This window comes from Amphiprion ocellaris, chromosome 16, assembly GCF_022539595.1.
Source record: "Amphiprion ocellaris isolate individual 3 ecotype Okinawa chromosome 16, ASM2253959v1, whole genome shotgun sequence".
NCBI classification, from domain to species: Eukaryota; Metazoa; Chordata; class Actinopteri; family Pomacentridae; genus Amphiprion; species Amphiprion ocellaris.
Genome location: NC_072781.1, coordinates 7,286,447 through 7,306,573, shown reverse-complemented (window position 1 = coordinate 7,306,573; position 20,127 = coordinate 7,286,447). Strand labels below are relative to the sequence as shown.

At 38.9% G+C, this 20,127-nt stretch overlaps 1 protein-coding gene across 3 annotated transcripts in view; it reads left to right on the top strand.

The window, feature by feature from the left end:
• Positions 1 to 20,127, top strand: part of adam12b (ADAM metallopeptidase domain 12b) — a 96,412-nt gene that overhangs the window by 22,648 nt on the left and 53,637 nt on the right. For all 3 annotated transcript variants that reach the window (XM_055018862.1, XM_055018863.1, XM_055018861.1), the window contains one exon: positions 19,091 to 19,169. In XM_055018862.1, the coding sequence (XP_054874837.1) occupies positions 19,091 to 19,169 (79 nt within the window). The remainder of the gene's footprint in view (positions 1 to 19,090; positions 19,170 to 20,127) is intronic.

The window sequence follows — 20,127 nt, the reverse complement described above, 5'->3', positions numbered from 1 at the left end:
CAGGAAATCTTGGCTATAGCCAGACAAGTACAGATGTACTGAGAAAGGAAATCTGTGGGGGTCCTGTGTGTGTATCTCTGTGTGTTTTTAGGTGGTGTACATGAATGTGGAGTCTTTTTGTTTTTGGACACCTTGGAAATTTTATTGCACAAATGACGTTGAAGTTAATTTCCTTCGGTGGTAGAGGCCATCTCTTTTGTGTCATTGCTGCCCACTAGGATCAAAATGTGAGAATACAAAAAAAAGTAGCATAAGTGCAGTAGCTGTTTATGTATTTCACAGACTTTGTGTCGCTTTTACAATGTATAACCATGATGACAGCTGCCAAAACTAGAGGTCTGCAAAGCTCAGTTCAAAATGTTTGTGAATGTTGGTGCCAAAGAAGTCAGTTCAGGGTAAATGTTAGTACCGTTGCGCTCTGTTACTTCAGATTTTTGGCCGTAGTCAGCTCTGTACCTGAGCAGCACATTTGGAAGTGACTTAGGTCAGCCTCTTTTTTTTTTTTTTACCTCATTACATACTGACTTATATTTTCCATATGCCAGCTCTTTCAAAATTGGTACCTTGACATGGTTTAAAAGGAGAAAATGTTTGCCCATTTTCATAAAAGCAGTGGGAATGACCTTGTCATATGCGATATTTAAGACTTGACATGTTGTACAGTGCAAACAGAGCTGGACAGACATGCAGACTTGTGCCAGCAGCGGCTGCTTTGAAGTATAGCATTGATCAATGGCACAGTTGGCCGGCTTCAAATGATTAATGGTGGTCGTATGGGACATTCCGCATTAGTCTTGATTAAAGACTTCAATACGACTGTCTGGGGGACTAGGAGCCTTGTGTGTGTGTGTGTGAGAGAGAAAGTAAAAGAAAGAAGTGGCAAAGAAATACAGCTGTACCCATCTACTGAAGTATTCCACAGTTAATATTTTAATTTATGTTTTCTAAGACCCAGTATTTTTAGAGATTGTTCTTTACTAGAGCTGACATGAAGAGCCTTTTTCATTGAAAGAGATTGTATTCAACTTATATAATGATTAATAAATGCTTATCTACTGAATGTAAATCATTTATTTTGCATACTTATGTTTCACGACTAGAGAAGAAATCAAAAACCTAAGATTAGCCAATATTAGCCATGAGCAATGACAAAAACCTCTGAGTATATATTTAATTAAGTGACTGCATATTTTATAGTTTATTGTTTTACTTTTTCATTTGTAAGAGGAGCAATGTGTTACGTCTTAAGAAGGTTACATAGTCTTGGTTTAACAAAAGAAGCCGAAGTACTCAAATGTTCCATGTTGTCTAAAACCAATCAAATATGACCATATTTGTAATTTAAGAAACCACAATCTGCCAAAATTACAGTAAAACAAACATCGGGAACTCTTTACGGGGTGTAATAATAAAGTGAGATTAATAAGGTATGTTGAGCCTAAAGCTAAAGAGCTCTTCATCAGAAAGTGAAAGTGGCTCTCTCTTAACCTGGCTGGATCACTATGGTAACGTATGCTGCAGCTAACCTGCTCTGTAGGAGGTCATATTCTCTTCTCTTCCTGACCATATTCTCTATGAGCAATGCAGATTCTCCGGTGGGGGAAACGCATTATATTTGCAAACCTGTTGAGGCGTACATTAGTAATGTCACTCAAGGAAGCTGTGCAGTTACAGCAGCACTAACTGTATGCAGCGTAGTGCCACAGGAACGTACATGTATTCAGCTGGTGATGCACAAAAAGCATACATATATTATTATGTTTGTTCCTGATTTGCTGCCAAGTCAGTTAATTTATTCATTCATTTAGAGAATCGGTTTTAAAAAAATAATAATACAGAGAATTTGAAAAATGCTGAATATGGGATCCAATAATCAATCAGACCGATATTCTGTTGAGCTTGAATTTGAGCACTTGATAGTTTTGTAGTCAGTATTTTGTCATATTACTGCATTTTGAGTCATGCCAAAAAGTACTTAGGTTTGATGCCCATACTATAAAAAATAGGCTTCTTTTAATTGTTTTTAACCCCAAATTTTTGAATAACTTACTGTTATTTTACAGATGCTTCCTATTTTGTGAAATGACAAATAATACCTATTAAAATCACAGAAAAAAGTATCAAGTACTCTTAACCATTACTGTAACTGTAAACAATGTCCACATGAAAAGTATGTAAATCGCAATTTAAATTCAAATCTGCAAAAATATTTTTATATACAGATGTTTACTATTACTGGAAAAAAGAAAAGTATGTGAGCGACTTTTGGTAAATGACTGATACTATCTTATAAAATCCCAGAAAAAAAAAAAAAATATGTGTTGACTGTAAAAAACAAGCAAAAAAGAGCCAAAACTTTGAATATTGTCCATATCAGTTTGTGGCCCAAAAAAAATGCTATTTTGCTGTATTTAAATCTGCTAAAAATATCATTATTTTACAGATATTTGCTTTTATTTTCAGTTTTTACAGCTTTCTAACATTACATTTTTCCACTATCGTTTAACAAATTTGTTCTGACACCCTTGCTGTCAGTTTTTTTTTTCCCCAGATTGTTTAATTTTATTTCTTTACATTGTAGCATCTTCTTCTGAGCCTCCAGCTCTTGAACAGTGAACGCAGCAACATTAAATGCCACATAATACACGTTTTTTAATGTGAAAGCAAAAACACTTAATGGTTTGTTTCTCAATACAAATACATTTCTTGTTGTGAAATGCGTGCTACGGTTGCTGAATATAGTTTACTAAAGAAATACAATCTAAATCATCATTGTGATTTACCTCAATCCCATTCAAGCAAGTTGTTTTCTTTATTAAAATAACCCCTGTTTTAGCTTTTCTCCTTGAAACACAATGAGCTGGACGTGTTCGTCCTCTAACTAGCTCTCTGCACAGGACCATGCGTTTCCCGGTGAGAACATTTCCTTTCATTCTTCTGTGTGGCAGGAAAGAAAAGAGGAAAGAGCCGTTTTGAAACACATGGCCACATCTAAACAACATCATTATGTTTTCTGACAAAAAAAAAAAATCCCCATAGCAACATCCTTGGTGTGTTTTCCACGGGAAAGAAGATGCACTCCATTTCAATAACAGCTGACAATGCCAAGATCTCTCTCAGTGTGTGGCACCACATGGAGGTATATTATCACCCAGTCCATTCACGGAGGAGAGTCTTAGGCCAAACAAAGAGAAATCCCTTTAATTGGATCTGTCAAGAGTATGAGATAAGTTGAACTGTGCGTGACTCTGTCTTTCAGCCGCACTATTTATGTGGAAACGAATTGGCTGCTTCGCGTGTTTGACTGTCAGCTCCGATGCCTAATCAGGCTCGTAAAACAAAGTTTGCTTGTGCAACTAGTTATTAATAATGGGTTTCCGTGCAGTATAAATAAACACGTGCTGACCTAACCACCTGAAGCCTGTCAGAAACTAGGTGGACATTTGGTTTTGAGGACCAGCAACTTTACAAGCTGCACTTTTGACAGTCTTCTCCTCGTCTTCCGTCACTTCCTGTGCTCCTGCGTATCCGTGGTCAGGTTGTTGTGATGCTTTCTTCCTGTCACGTCTGTCTGTATTCAGATTTTTTCTATCCTCCTTTCCTCCCACGCTTGTGCTTTAGCCGAGCAGCTCCTCTGTCACCGCGCAACCTGAGATCCTGTCAAAGCCACCAGCGGGGAACATTGGACCTCAGGCTGCCGTTCGATGCCAACACATGTGTACTTGGACTCTGGTGCCAAGTCTCTGTATGATTTTCCTTTGGATTGCCAAGACAGTTTGTTGTGCCTGTCACAATCAGTTCACGCGTTATTAGGTTAAACGCCAGTTACCTACCTGCGAGGGTGGTTTGCATTGGCTGTTTTGCTGCACCTTGCTTCATTGTGTATGCCAGTTGCTCTCTTATTTCCCAGTATGATATGGCTTAATTTTTCAGATATGTCACTTAGATTCCCAACAGCACTACGTGAAAAAGCAGAGACTCCTCGCTGTTTTAAAGGAACAGTTCCACATTTTGGGAAATATGCTTCCTGGCTGAGAATTAAATGTGAAGATATCTGAGCAGCATCTGTGTGTTCATGTCAAAAATGAGGCACAAAGTAGTGATTGACTGATATGGTGTTTGTTTGTTTTTTATATATCCTTAGGGTTAATACAGGCCGATAACTGATATTTGGATCTGATATACATTAAATGTAATGTTTCAACAGCATGTGATGGCAGCGAACCTGTCATTCATAACTAGGCTTCTTCATTAGTAAGGGTGGCTGTAACTGAATATGTAAAATAAAAATAGGAGTGACTAAATTAGGAAGCTCAGTTTATCTCCTGCAGTTATTTCTGCTGTTCTACTCTATTTTCTGTAATCTTTTATTACTCACTAAGGTACATATCTTAAAGCATTATCGTTTATTGTTTTCCATACTCTCATCTCTAGTATGGATAATCAGGAAAATGCTAAATATCGGCCATGATAATTGGTACAAAGCACTAAGAGCGGATACAGAAAAAAATTTGCCTTGCTCTGTCGAAAGGTGACAAATTCAACCTTAATAATCAGTTTTTTGTTTGAATTAAGCAAATGAGATGTAGCATTTATAATTTATTTCTTCCTGGTTGCTTGACAGTGGATTGTCTTTTCAGACTACCCGTTTTTCTTTTTGCATGCAGGTTAACTGCTGTGACTAAAGGTCCTTTACCTGCTCTTGGCTTTTTGTCCGTCAGGTCGAAAAACAAACTAATTTGGCAGTCACAATTCCCTCAGTTCATGTGTGAGTGCATGTGTGCCAGAGACAATTCCCAGAACACAAAACACACATCTTGTCTGTTGGAGTATCGATCTGATTGTCAATTCCACCTCTTCCCCCCCTCCAATGACATTGTAGTTGTAGTTTTTGTTAAGCTCAGAGCACATAGTAATCGCATTTTGCCTCCTGCCATCTTTAATTAGTTGGCTGAAGAGTTTGTGGATAATGCAGAGCGCCCTTGGGGAAAGTTGCCCAGTCTTGAAGGACGGTAAGAAAAAAAAAGGAGAGAGAGAGCAGTCTCAGGTGTTGCTTGAGGAAAAGATTAGAGTGGTAGTTTTTTTTGACCAGCGGGATCAGAGCCAAGCTTGCTCAAAGTCTCTCTTATAGACTTCTTTTTTTTCTCTTTAAATCTCTCCCTATCCTCGGTTCACTTTCTCTTTGACTCCCTCATCCCATAAAAGTGTGATTGATTTTTCAGACTTATAAATCTGTGACAAGATTAGTGATAAGCCATTTTTTTGGCCAAATTATACTCTACGGTGATTTTGCAACAAAGAAAATCACATGCTTCAGAGTTTCTGTGTGCATGCATGTATTTTCTGATGCTTCATGGCGACACAAATGCATACAGTCTAGAATTTTGGGGAATGATTTTCTGAAATGTAATGCGTTCCGGGTATTGCTGTAATTGTGCTTTCAGTGAAACAGTTTAATGCATTAATGCACTGATGTCAGCACATGGCATCATCTATTTGTTCCCTGTACAGACCTATTTTTAGGGCTCTGTAGCAGCAGAGAGTATGGTGAGGGTGTTGTCACAGCACTTAATCAACATGGCGAGATTGTGTTTTGTAATTTTTGTTCCCTCTTTCGCTATATATTTTCATTTCTCTTTCATGCCTGGGAACAGAATGAAACATATCCCAGCTTTTAACTATACATATATTGTACACAGAGTGGGCCATTTGTCAAGGGTGCTAACAAGGAGAGTGCTTAGGATCATATGAGTGTAAGCGATTTAATGTAATGTTTCTGAGCACTTTCCAGACAGTAAGAGCCTCTAAATGTGAACGCAGATGGATGCATTTGCAGTCTTGTTCACAATTTCATTGAAAAAGCTGCACCTCACACCATGTGATATACTCAATATGGTGAATGAACTATTGCCTCGATGTAGGTGAGCAGAAAATCTATTATCTGCGTTGGAGTTTTCAATATGGTGGAGTGCGGTTATAGATGTTGATGATGCATAATATCCGTATTTATCCTGGGCGTCATTTGTCTCCATCAGGAGGAAACATGTCTTGAAGAGCGTGGTACATAAGTGATTGTGTTACCTCGCTGAGCAGTGGTTTCTCAAGATAATAAAATGCACGTGTGATCGGTGCATTGTCGTGCATGTTCACACAGCTGTTAGTGTGCTGTTTGTCATGAAATCACACTTCCTAGGCTTTCAAATCAGCCTGCAGTAGAGTATATCATAATGACGCTTCACACACAGCCTCCCAAACCCTTCGCTGTAAAAGCTTGTTGTAAAGGCTTTAATGAGAAATCCTTTCAAAGCAGAAATTGCTTTGTGTGTGATTCACATCCTTTTCTATATCTGTGTATGGCACAGAGAATGGGTCAATTGTAGTGGGCCCATGAGAAATAAGGACTGTTCTGCTTCAGACGGCACAGCTCAGCAGCTGCTTCACGCTCCGACTGGTGTTTATCTGATATGGTTAATACCAGCAGTAGTGCTCACCATGCCATCGTTCATATAGGTGATAGAAGATCCAGATTATAAGGATTGTTGCGATCACTGCAGATGTTCTTGAGCTAAAGCTACAGATCTGCAGCATTATCATGTATGTTGCACATCCATTCAGATAATAGTCTGCCTCTCTGAAATCATGTGTGCCAGCTAAACGTAGTACCACAAAGTGCCTTATGCATGCAATAACTCTAGCAGGTCACATACTGCAGATTTCTGCACAATATGATCAAGGGTTCACCTTTAAATCTAACCATTTACATAATGGGGACTAGCTTTTTGTCCCCCAGAATGGGACCTTATTCCACCTGCAATATACAAGTAACATGAGTAATTATCACAGAAGGCAGCTTTGTCCACACGTGAGGAAGTGTCGGTTCACAAATCCAGATGTGCCTTTTGTAAACAATGTAGACTGGAAGTAGATCATTACTGATATGACTAATAGAGGGGATTTTTTTGCTGTGTTGGCTCTATGTTAAATTTAACAATATAGTGAAAGCAGGACAATGTAAATGCAAAAACCAGTGGGGACTTTTTTGTGTGGAAAAATGCATTGACATACTTTTACTGTTTGGACAATAAATCAATACATAAAAAAAGTAAAGTGATTTTATTTTTGAAAAAGGGAATATAGGAGAAAACGACACATTTATGGCTCATATTTATTGTCTAATTTAATTGTAAAATGTGTTTTCTGTGATTGAACTGGTAAAAATCCATTTTTAAGTGTTAGAAGGTTTTTATATTTTTCATTAATAGTTGTACTGTGAACTGTGTTAACCCTGATTGTGATATATGATGTTTTCCTATATAAGCTATATTTTTCTACTCTTTCTACTTTTCTACGAGAATATATCCACACCCACATTCATTTTACTCACTCCCATTTTTGTACTATTTGCATATCATTATCCTGTAACCCACCTGTATAAATAAAGAATGACAGGGACCACCTCTTTGTAACTTACACTAGAAGTGTCTCGTTGCACTGAGTGGGTTACCCTTGCTGCAAGTACAGAGAAGCCTCCGTGTCGTTCATCACAGCGAGCGGTTCCTGGTTGGAGAGTGAGCCGCTTAATAGCGCTCCTCTCTGACATTAAGAGTAATTCCAATTCAGAATTTTGACATTTTTACTTTTTATCAGTTCTGATAATATTTTACCCCCCAGACTAATTGTATATAACAATCAGTTTGATAAGGAAAAAGCAGTCAAATGATCAGTGGGCTGACTACCCAGGTATAGGCAGCAGTTATAAGCCTACCATCGGCTGCATTTCATCTGGTGTTCTGCTCCCCTTCTGTCTAGAGGTTACTGTTTTCAAAATTCCCTTCTCTCTGGGAAACGACAACAACATCCAGATAACAACCTACTACCCTGAAAATTTCAAGTTTTGCCAAGTATTTGGATCATGCAGTCAGTCAGCCCTGCTAGTCTTTCTGTTTTGTTCTGTTTTCTTCAGTGAATTATCCTTTTTAATGACAGTTTTTGCTTCACCGGAACAATTCCCCCGTTACCATTTTGCAGGGACACCATCCTTGCCTTAGCTCCGCCAAATATGATTGGGATGGGTTTTTAAAAAACGCAATAAAAACTGCAAACAAGCCAATTTTCCCTCCTATAGCAGCATGATAATGAGGTCTCTCATTCGGCTGCTCATATTGTGCTGCAGAATGTTGTGGCTATACAAAACTAAATGATCAGCTGTAGACAAGCAGCAAAATCATCCAGAAAGTTGCCACTGCTGAAAACTTGTTCAGCCTTTAGAAATCAGAGTGAACCAAACTAAGGTTGAGTCATTTTTTCCAAAAGTGTATTGTGCATTTTAAAATGTCATTTAGCTAATTAAGGTCAATGAAACTATGATGTTAACCTGAACCAAGAACTCTTAACATGGCACAGGGCAATCCTCCATCCAGATATTTTCCATTCAGATATTTTCCTCAGAGTGTATGCATCCAAGGATATTTGCCATCACATACTGATCAAGTTTCTATAAAAACTCCCCCTAATAAATCATTTCAAGTGTAAAATCTGAAGTGGTCTGATAATACATTTTAGTTGAATTACCTTGAAGTTAATGAATGTAAAACGTATATATATACACTATAGTTCAAAAGTTTATGGTCACCCAGACAATTCCATGTTTTCCATGAAAACTAACATTTTTATTCATGTGCTAACACCATCAACACCATTAGCTAACACAATGTAGCATTAGAACACAGGAGTGATGGTTGCTGGAAATGTTCCTCTGTACCCCTATGGAGATATTCCATTAAAAATCAGCTGTTTCCAGATAAAATAGTCATTTACCACATTAACAATGTCTAGACTGGATTTCTGCTGAATTTAATGTTATCTTCATTGAAAAAAAACGGCTTTCCTGTCAAAAATAAGGACATTTCTAAGTGACCCCAAACTTTTGAACGGTAGTGTATGTCCACTGAATTCCTGTATAATGTTTTACATTTAGCAATGTTGCTGCTTTCCCAGCTCTCTGCAATTAATTTCGTCACTCTAGTGTTATTAGAAACAATAGAGAGCATTGCCAAACCTACAAAAATTAAATCAACTTTATTAGAATTAATCTTTTCAGGCTATTACTACCTCACATCTTGAAAATATAATGTAAAGTTTTGACCTTTTGGAAAACCAGTGACATATTTTCTAATCCTTTTACAGACCTTATTGAGAGACCGCTGGCTTTATGACTTCTACATTCTGTGGTCAGTGGGTGAATAAAAGTAGCGTGGCAAATATATTTCAGGCACTGACACATGACTGTTCACACTCCATAGGTATCAGTGAGCAACTGGGACCTAAAATTAAAGCTCTGATTAACTTAAAAGCGCTTTGTCGCTTCACCACCCGTGGCCTATCCAATAATCGACACCTCCTGCTCAATACCCAGCAACCACGATGACTTATGTTCCACAGCATCAGCATCACCAACAGATTGCTCACCCTGATCCTTATGTTAAAATGATACATCAGTGCCAAGTGCAAGTTTCCATCCACACTATGTTTGCGGGGTAATGGACTGGAGAATGACAGATTGCGTGCTATTATCTTATTGGAGAATCAGTGCAGCATCCATGAAAGTGTAAAGAGCAGGTTTAATGACGTGAGACATTTTTTAAGAGGAGGGGAAGAATGCCTCATGCCGTCTGGGACTGCAGAGATGATGGTCTGGGACGTGCAGTTGGCGGCGCAACAATATGTTATAATAAAGCAGTTGTCTTACGCTGCACAAGTGCTCCTTTGCAGTTTGAAGTTGTCCGTCTGTTAAGTTAGAGGATTTCAAACAAAAGTGTGGGATGGCATGCATGCATGTCACTGTGGGAGAGCAGGAGTTGATTCATCGTGATATGCGCCACTTATTTCATGGATTTCTTTTTTGTTAGGACAGAAAGTGATGACATAGGAAGACAAAAATAAAAGGGAAGAAAAATGAAAGACATCTTTAATGTCTTTTCTGCTCAGCTCTTAATTGCATATTTCCCCTGAAGACAAAAAAAGTATGGCTGAACAATGAGGCTGCCCAGGGGAACCACCATAGATTAATTGGACAGATAGAAACCCTCTGACATTAACATTTATGCATTTGTTTACTCTTTTTCAATGAATAATAATAGGCCACCTCCCTTGAAGATCCCTAGTCTCTCATTAGTTCCGGTGTATAGTTTGTTATGGATGGGAATATTAAAGCGGCAAAAGCAGAAAAAACTCTTCATTTCAGTTCTGGGCAGGCATACAAAAACTATTTCCAGAGGTTGTTTAGAGAACTTCTTTCTCTCAAAATTTAATGAAGATTTGATGCTTCTGCACGCACTTGTTATCTATATTATCAACGCTAGTGTGCCGATGAACATTAAAGAAGGTTAAATGGCCTTTTGTTGTGACAAATGGTGCAAAAGATACAATTTACTGTATGACATTTTTTCAGTAGTTTGTATTTTTCAGTGATTAAGTTTAGAAGATCTGTCAACTCGGCTTTCATTTTTAAATGAATTACTTATGGTTCCTCTTTTTTTTCCCCCCTGCTGTCGCTTCTTATAGTAAATGACCCACATTAACTGTAGATGATCTTTCAATTATAATTTTAATAATTTCAATTAGTTTTCCGAATAGAAGTAATGATGTAGTATGGAGGAGTTAAGTGACACCCATATTATCCTCTCAGCAAAACAACACGGATACAGCAGCTTCCTGAATCCGGATATTGTCATTTCTTTATTGTTAATGTGTATATATAAACATGTAAATGTAATAATACAGCAACAAATTTCCATTTAATCCAAATGCACTCAAACACAATAACTTCGAGAGATACTTTAAACCCTGCAACTATAGTTGACTCCTCCTCACAAGTTAATTAGTAGAGTTAATATAAAGAATACAATGAAAACAGCAACAAAATTTGCAAATTTATGGGTCAATATATAATTGCGGGACTTTTTGTGACATAGTTGACAGGTATCATAGTTGACGTTTTTGCTGTTTTCAAACCTAAAATCAACATAACTAAACACCACATGGCATTTTTAGAGAAAGGTTCTTCTAAAATATTATGTATACAATTGAGTAAAATTGAAATTGAAAGTTATTTATAAAGATATTGTAGTAAACCTGTTGACATGCCATAAATCCACACTTGACTCACACACTACTTTATATTAAATAAGTCAGAAAGCCTTGGAGTCTGGCCAGTCTTTTCTTCAGGAGGAAATGACATCATGTGGAGCAGGTCATGTGATCTGGAATTAACACATTTCCTGGAGAGGTGTTTTTTGTAATGGGGAACTTATGATATATTGATATATTGCCAAAAAAGAAATATCTGTCAGATAATCATCTCAACTTAATAAAAAGAACACAATCAAAACAGTTTTTGAATAAGCTCGTTTTATTATTGTTTTGCTAATTAGAAGGTGGTTGTTGTTAAATTCGGACGGTTATTTAGTTGACATTTTAGTGATGTCCAGTCATTTTTTATTAATAAGTGATTGTTTCCATTATAAATAATAATAAATAATTATTGTATTATAAATAATGATGTAATTTGTAAAGACATGATCATAATTAACATAAAAAAACACTTTAAAAAAAATTTGATAATGTATGCAAGATATATCCCATAGACTTCAAAATCATTATTTATTGACCCATATATATAAAAACAAATTTTAAGAAAGTTAAACAATAGAAATTCTAAATGGAATCTTTGAAAGTCAATTGTTTGTAAATGCAGACAACACTTCGTGTTGATTGAGGATTTCCTTAGTTTACTGGTTACCGCACTGATCAAGCACATATTTAGCGCTCTGCTGCCAAGGGCACATTTCAGTAACAGCTTATAATATAAAGAGTTTATGGTTCACTGCTTGTTAGTGGTGCTGATGTTGCCCTGCAGGCAATTCAAGCTTGTGCGATCATCATCTGGTGCCCAGAAATGTTTTTTCTGTACTTCTTTTGTTTGGGTAATAAGAAATTCATGCTCTCCTTCAGCCACACATTCCACATTAACAGCAGTCTAATGTTTAGCTTTGTACGCTCACAGCATTAATTACAACAAACGGCCTCGTGGTGCAATATGCGGACAGGATACAAATGCCAGAGGCTAATTCTGCACAAGATGGACAGGTTGAGCCTGCGTTGTAGCAGCTGACCAGGTCCAGAGAGAAGTTCGAAATCATGCACGGGGCTCACGCTTATTACCGTAGATGAGCGCATTTTCCCCCACACTGATTTGACCAACTATTCCCTTTAAAGGGAGCATGGGCAATATGGCATCATGCTCTTTTGTACAGTTACGAGGAAAAATATGTTTAGTGTGGGAATCATTTTATGGTGTTAAATATTCCGGACGTGTAAGCCAGCAGCTATGAAACGATTCATTCTTTAACTGCTCTGCTGTGCCTCGCTGCTGTTAGTTGTGGTGGTTGCCGTTAAATTCACACACACACACACACAAAAATGATATAGCTTCAGTACAAATTGCAATATTTCACACCCAAACTGAAGCGCGTTTTCATTAGTCATCCAAAAAGGTTTGGGGCTCGACATCACAGCATTTTTTTAATCCTCATTTTTGTACCTGCGGCCTTTCATTTTTATCAAAATCCTGTTATCAGTTGTTAAGACTCCATGGTAGTAAAAAAAAACAAAAAAACAGCAGTGCCAGTTGAAAGCAATGGAGAAGAAATATCTGAAAGGTTGCAATCACTGTGCTATAAAAGAAAATACAGCCTTTTGGAGATATAAAGAACGTACTGTATGTGAGCGAGAGAGGTGAAGGCATATTCAGAGGGAAGAAATTGACTCCCGTGATCTTTGAGACTTTCACATGCTGTACAGTGGCTCTGTCAGCTTTCACTCAAAAGCTGGAAAGTCATCAGGAGAGTGGTGGAAAGATACCTGCAGTGCATCAGTGTCATCAAAGTATCTCCTTTTTAGACGGATGCTGTCCATTTCCCATCAGTCACTGACCACCGGCTGCCTCCAATCCCTCCCTATGGAGAAAAATCATACCACCACACCGCCACATCCCATCATTTCCTCTTATTACTTCCTGTCAACCACCATATATAATCTTTTATGTCGCCTACATGCTCTGTTTTATTTCTTAATAGGTCATAGAAGAAATCCTATGCTCTGTGATGTGGTTTATGCAGGAAAATTTATGTTTTGCTTGTGGTTTTGTTGTTTTCAGAGGATGTGTGTGTGAGTTTTTTGAGAGAAACAGCCTCCACTAACTGTATCACTCTACTATGATTCATCATTCACCTCTGCTTTCCAGCGTAGGGAGCCTTGTTTCTCCCTCTGTGGGTTGTTTTACTGATGTGATGACTTCACTCGCCTTAGGCACCACATCACATACACAGCCGTGACGCCCGAGGTAAAGGACGCAGACAGGGAATGTAAAGGCAAGTTTTTATTTGGAGACAAACAACAAGAACGTGAGCACAACCTATGGCTCTTACTCATCACTGTAGCTTGTATGTTGCGGGCCGAAGTCATTGGTGCATTTGTGTCTGCAGGGCCGGTCTTTGTGTTTAATCATTCTAAAACAAATTTGGTGGAAATGTCTCAGGAAATGGTCCCTCCCGATTTAAAAGTGAACAAGCTGCTCTTTCTGTGACTTTTATCCAAGCAGGCAGGGATCTTGACTCATTAAGGAGCTATCTTTGCTTTGGTCAGTCAGTATTTAAATAGGCTTGGCACGCCAGCCTACTTGTTTAATATTCATCCGCTGCCTGCTGGAGCGTTTATATTAGAAAATTCTTCGTCTACTCTCACATGAATGTGACTTTTTAGTCTCGCTTATGGCTAAGGTGCGCGGCCAGTTGGTCAGCTGGTCAAGCAATTTGATCCCGGCTGAAGAGTCTCGACATGTATTGGATGGATTTGCAGGTAATTTGGGCCTCAGAAGATGAATGTTAATGACTTGAGGTTGATTAATACTTCCTGTGTTCAGATACGTGTACCATAAATGTGCCAGGAACACAAATGGAGGTAAAAACAAATGCATATTTTGAGGAGAAGCTGTCTGAGGAGATTATTCATCATCCCCACCTTGATAATTGATCATTAAAAGAATCGTAATTGAAGTAGTGCCGCTGGACGTAGGGGGTGCTTTCATTCATACATACTTTCCATCTACAACACAGCGGGAAATTCTCCAGATATCTTGTGCCGTGTCCACCCACTGTGCTCAGCACTCCTCAGGAATAATTGCACTGACACGGTGCTACAGTCGAATCTGTCATCTGCTGCTGCAATATATCCTGGAAAAAGTGCAAAGTCATAGCCAGACTTTCAGAAACATCCACAGGAGCCTTGTGTGCTTTTCTGTGTTTGAGACGAGGGCCAATGCGACATTTTTGGTCTAAACAAGTTGGTACAGATATTGTAGGTGCAGGGGAGGAATCGTTTTGGTGGTCTTGTGGTATCAACTTTCTACTGGGAAAAAAAACTCAACATCTGTGTGACGGACTGGAACAAAGTTTACCACAGATATTCATTCTTCCCTGAGGATAAATCCTCTTGACTTCAGTCATTTTTTACTCCAGTGTGAAATGTCTCCAAAGCTATTTCATTAAATTTGATACAGACAATCGTGCTCCCCAAGGAATAAATTGTAATAAGCTTGGTGTTTCCCCAGTGCTTTGTAATCCATCACCTGGGCCTCAGCTGCAAGAATCAAATGTTGTTATACCAACATGTTAAACTAAGATGGAGAAAATATTAGACATTATACCTGCTTCATATCAGTAAGTGGCACTGCCATTCTGATGTTGGCTGGTAAGTTAAAGCACCTAAATAGAATTCCACACCTTAAAGTTTACTTCCAAGCATTGATTAAACTCCAAAAACCTGTATCTGATCATCAAAATAACGTGAAAATTATCCCTCCATGCTTCTAAATGGTTTAGATGTACCTCCACATTTTTGTGCCTCCTTTTCCATGACTGAATGTAACAATTGCTCCCTGTCTCCATCTCCGTCCACCTTTCCACTGCTCGTTTGCAGCTCAGGCACACCAGTTTACCCTTAACTCTGCGTAAACACTGTCACACTATACTACTGTAGAAAAAAGCAAGTTGTAATATTGCAATAAAGTAGCCTTACATGCTCAAACCAGAAACGGATTCTGAAAAAGGACAGTAATACAGGTAGATCCACTCTGGAAATTGACAAGATTCTTTCCCTAGGTCTGTTTCTTATGAAACCCTGGCAATCTGAATCTGTGTTTAGTGCAAATACCATTACATTGGCTGCTTATTTTGCTCACGATGTGTCTTCCAGCATATAAAAAACACTCCACGGGTATGTTAACAAGGTAAAAAAACTTGATTTCCATCGGAGGGGTCTTTAAATTTTACTGAGATTACCTACTTAAACACAGATCGGACAACTGATAATACAGTTAAAATCATAAAACTGAGTTTTATCTGTGAAGAAAAGGTTCGCTTTGACTTTTACAGGCCGCAGTTGTAGCCAAGAAAAGCACAAATGGACATGATGACTCTTTTACTAAACCAGTGAAGTAGACTGACAGAAGGCACTCCTTTATTTCTGCAGTTCAGGGGATTTTTCTGTTTTCCTCCCTCGCTCCCTCATCCCTTCTCTCCCTAGTTTTCTCTGGCTTTGTACACCAGTGCACCCACCACAGCCAAGCCTAAGCTGAAGGGACACTGAGCTGTATGTAAATCAATTTGGAACGCAGCCGTATGTGGAAATAGAATTAGACTTGTCAGCCACACCTCTTTAGTTCCTCCTCTCTTCTTCATCTCCCTCTCCTTCTGTAGTAGTCCGCTCTTTTTTTTGGAGTTTGGCATATGCTGCCATAAGTGGCTGGTATAGGAAGGCTTAGGGTTAGGCTTGTGGGGGAGAAGGGGATTAAAAGAAATCACTGAAGTTAGCAGTCTTCAAAGGAAGCAGAGCAACTGCGAGAGGAACCACGTTCCTCTCAAATGGCTTCATGCTCAAGGGGATTTGTGTAATGGTGAATTATTACATGAGGCATGGAGTCACATATATGTAATTGAGTCGCAACACTTTAAAGTTGCACAGAACATTGTACTCTCGGCGCGCCTGAGAGAAAGGTGATATTAAAAAACTTTGATTCATGTAAAAGACGAATGCCTAGTTTCAGCTTCATCGATTAAACTTGGCGTCTGCTCGGTTTTATTTGTTCCTTTCCAATAAAACTCATCAGAACATGTTTGGCGCAGCGACAACAACACTTCTATCTGCCATAGTTTCCGATATGGCAGAAAATCAGATCTGCTTTTTTTTTTTTTTTTTTTTTATGCAGCAGAAAAAGACAGATTCTCTCTGGTCTGCTGTAATGAGTTTTTCTGCTTTTCTTGTTTGTATGGACCCAGCATTGTGCTTGTCATATCTCTGGCAGCTATTCATCGATTGCTGTGTAGGATAAACTTTATGTTTGGAATCCACTTATGTCTACAGATGGAACATGGATGCATATATGGTTGTCTGAGACATCAGAGATCAGAGGTTGGAGGTTAAAGATCAACTACTGCAGCAGCAGAGTGTGTGTTCTTGCAAAACACATGTAGGAGTCTCCTGATTGAGTTTCACTGGAAGGCTTCTTTTCAAATATCGAATCTTGTTGCCAATTATATTCCAACAATATAAGCATGAGCAGCATACTAGACTCAAAACGCAAGCGTTGAAAAGCTATTCATCCGGCTTTCTTGAAACAATCAATAATTCATGCAGTAAATTAATTTTCAGAGAAGTTAAATTAATTGTGAAAAGTTCCTAAATAAAAGAGATTATTTTTTAAGACAAATAACCTCCCAGAGGTACTGTTAAAGAGCCGTCATTCATCACAATTAACCAGGGCGACTATTAGTGAATTGTTAATTAGATGTTGGACTGTGTCTAATGAATTGCAACACACCCAAGGAGTGCTGAGTTGTATGGTTGCTGACTTAAGTAGTTAGAGGAGATTTATATAATATTTTAGAGCAATAAAATGTAACTTTTCTGTCAGTAATGTCTATAGTAACTAGTACTATGGCAACATCACACTTCATAAAGCATTTTACAACATATTCAACAACTACATCTTTAAAATGAACTCACAGTTTGATGCTAAAAACCTTCATTCTGAAGACACGTTTCAAAGACATGATTTTTGCACATCCATTAGCTGCTCTGCATTTCTGTTCCATTCATAAATTTCACCACCTGCCTTGTTGCTAAGAAATTAGGTATAATCACATTAAAATGTTGATACTCAGACAGAAACCGCTTCTTTTTTTCTCCTCTGTAACAGTTGTACGGGGAAGAATCACAGAAATGACAATCTGTTCTCAATGCACATATACTCAGGAGATGGTAAAACCAAAGGCTGTTTTTGAAGGGTTGTGTGAGTCCAACAGCTCAGATTTATTTCTCAGTGTTGGGAAAATAAAAGGCAAACAGGGAAACATTAAAGCACACCAGGAATGGGAACCAAAACGCGTGTGATCCTCAGCGTGGTCATTTTGGCCTGTGAAAGACACACTATCCCACACCACGGAGCTGAAAGGTAACCAGCGAGGGCAGAGGAAACTGTCTTCAAACACGCAGTAAACATTCGTGGCCTCATAAACTCTGTGTACTCCTGCCAAGGAGTTGATTACAGGGAGATTCCACCATGTAAATCCTTCAGCTTTTCTGCAGTATGTGCCGTGGTACCAGGGGCCACGCTGCCCTAAGCTGGCTTTCCCAACATGTCCCCAAAAATACGGCACGGGAGCATTTGCTCGGAATTACGGCTCACATGACACAAATCCCATCTTTTACTGCAAACAAGGCATTTGGAATTTGTTTCAACTCAAACATCACAGTGTTGTGATGTTGTCGTTGCACTGCGGCTGTTTATCAGCGTCACCTTTTAAACAGCTGCTTTTGCAAGTTCAGCATGAAGATACATATTTAGCGATTTTTCCATTAAGCATACACTACCCTCTGATGTGCCTTCCATTTTAATGAGACATACCGGGGCTCCTCAAAGTGATTACTGGCCGCTTGGCTTATCAGATTTGGTTTAGAGCTTGCTAATGGCATGATAAGGCACATTAAAGCGATAATAAGTATTTAATGAAGTTAAATGTGGTCAGGCTCAGGGCACAGAGGATTGATCCTTTTTTAAACAGGTCATAGAAAAATTAACTTTAAATATCCAGATAAGATGTTAAATGGTCCTGAAGTAGGCAAAAAAAAGTGCATTATTCGCTTAATTCGGTCTCATCTAATTCTGGTTTTCGGCACATGGAAGCTGTGTGGGATGGCACGGCTATATGGGGTATGTGAGATTCCCTCTGCGATTTGGCAAACACTGCATTCCACATTTTAATTCCACTCCAGCTCCTCTTCTGTCCTTATGACAGGGCAGTCCTGTGCTTAGCAGGTGAACTTAAAGTGAGTGTTTTGCATTAGAAATGTATGAAAAGTTCTCACCCTTTTCCAAAGTTACAGTTGTAGAAATAACTGTCACTTCTCTGGGGTTTTCACCTCCCTCACTCTCTTTCTGTTTCTAATACATGCACACACACTCACTCACATCCTGAGATCATCCTGCCTGATGTCAATGTGATTATGCAGCTGCAAAAGATGGGTGTTCCTGCTGCTCCTTTGCCAATGCTCGGGGTGGGGCTCCCTGTGTCCATCTGTTCATGGCCTGAGGAGGAAAACACATACACGGTGACACTCGGTTTAAAATATGTCCACCGACACGCAAGCCAATGCAGGAAAACGCACATGCACAAAATAATTACCTCAGCAGGGATTCGGCTCAGTCATGCTGAATGCCAGGGGATTCAAGGACACGTTCAAGTCACCTAATGAATTCACAGAAAATCAAGTCTCTCCTAGACTCAGAATGCAAAGCATCTCGTCCACATCATCCAGAAAATCCTTCCAAGTAACACAGAATCTGCATTAAAAAAGTCACCTAAGGAGTTTTCTTAGTGCCCATAAAACACAACCTGTTTTCAGTGCAGGTTTCCAGCGTTGCAAAAAAAAAGTGTTTGATGTGTCTGTTCCGTTTTTGTTCTCTTCTTCTTAGGGGTCTTTTCGCAAGCCATTACACCGAGACGCATTACCGGGAGGATGGAAGTGCAGTCACCGGTGCTCACAACTTCACGGTATGACGGCACTCAAGTGCTTTTGACATTTATGGTCAAGTTGGCGTGCAGTGGTACTCGGCTGTCACGTTGTAAAAACGGACCCTTTGAATGTGTTCTCCAAGACAGATGTTTTTTTCCTTTTACAGAGGATCAGGTTTTTGTATTAAAATATGCACTGCAACTCATGCATTAGTTTAGAATCAAATATAGGGTTGGAATGAGATAGAGTTTCGTTGTTTTTTTTCATTGCTTCAGGGTGATCCAGTGTGTATTTTAAAAGCCCCTCGCTGTTGCTGAGCAGGACATCCATCCTGTGGCCTACTTGATGATAAGCTGTCTTTTATGCCGGTTGTTTTTCAGCCAACATCGCCATCAGGATTTTATTATGGAATCCCTTTTAAGCAGTTGATGTATTCCTGACTGCTTGTTTTATTCTCTAGCTGTGTCAAAGTGCCTGCTACTCTTTAGAAAATGAAGAAAAGATTGTCGTTTTGAATTTCGAGTACCTGTCAAGGCCAGTCATTGTAGCACTTGAAGGACTGAAAACGGTTTGTGTGGCTCCCAAAAGCAAATCTAGGCATAACTGATTCTTCTCTGTGTGATATTTTTACTTAACATGACAGCAGGTTGATGTTTTTAGCAGCCATTGTGGAGGAGAGAGCCTTTTTTTCTGGTTTTGCAGGAATATGTGATATATGACTTAGCCAATCACCATGAAATCACAATGTTTAACTGATCAGCAGTGAGGACCGTTTGACCGCTTGGAAGAGCAGTGTTTGGTAATTCGGCCATGACTGACAAGTCAATTTCTTGCAAAGCTATGCAAACAATTTCCCAAACACTGTCTCTCTCCCCTTCAATTTTGCATGGGAGGATGTTACAAGCATTGCATCAGGCTGTCAAATAGACGTACTGTATTGTTTTAGATAATCTTCATGCTGCTGCACATTTTCAAAACCTCAAGTCTACAGTCAGA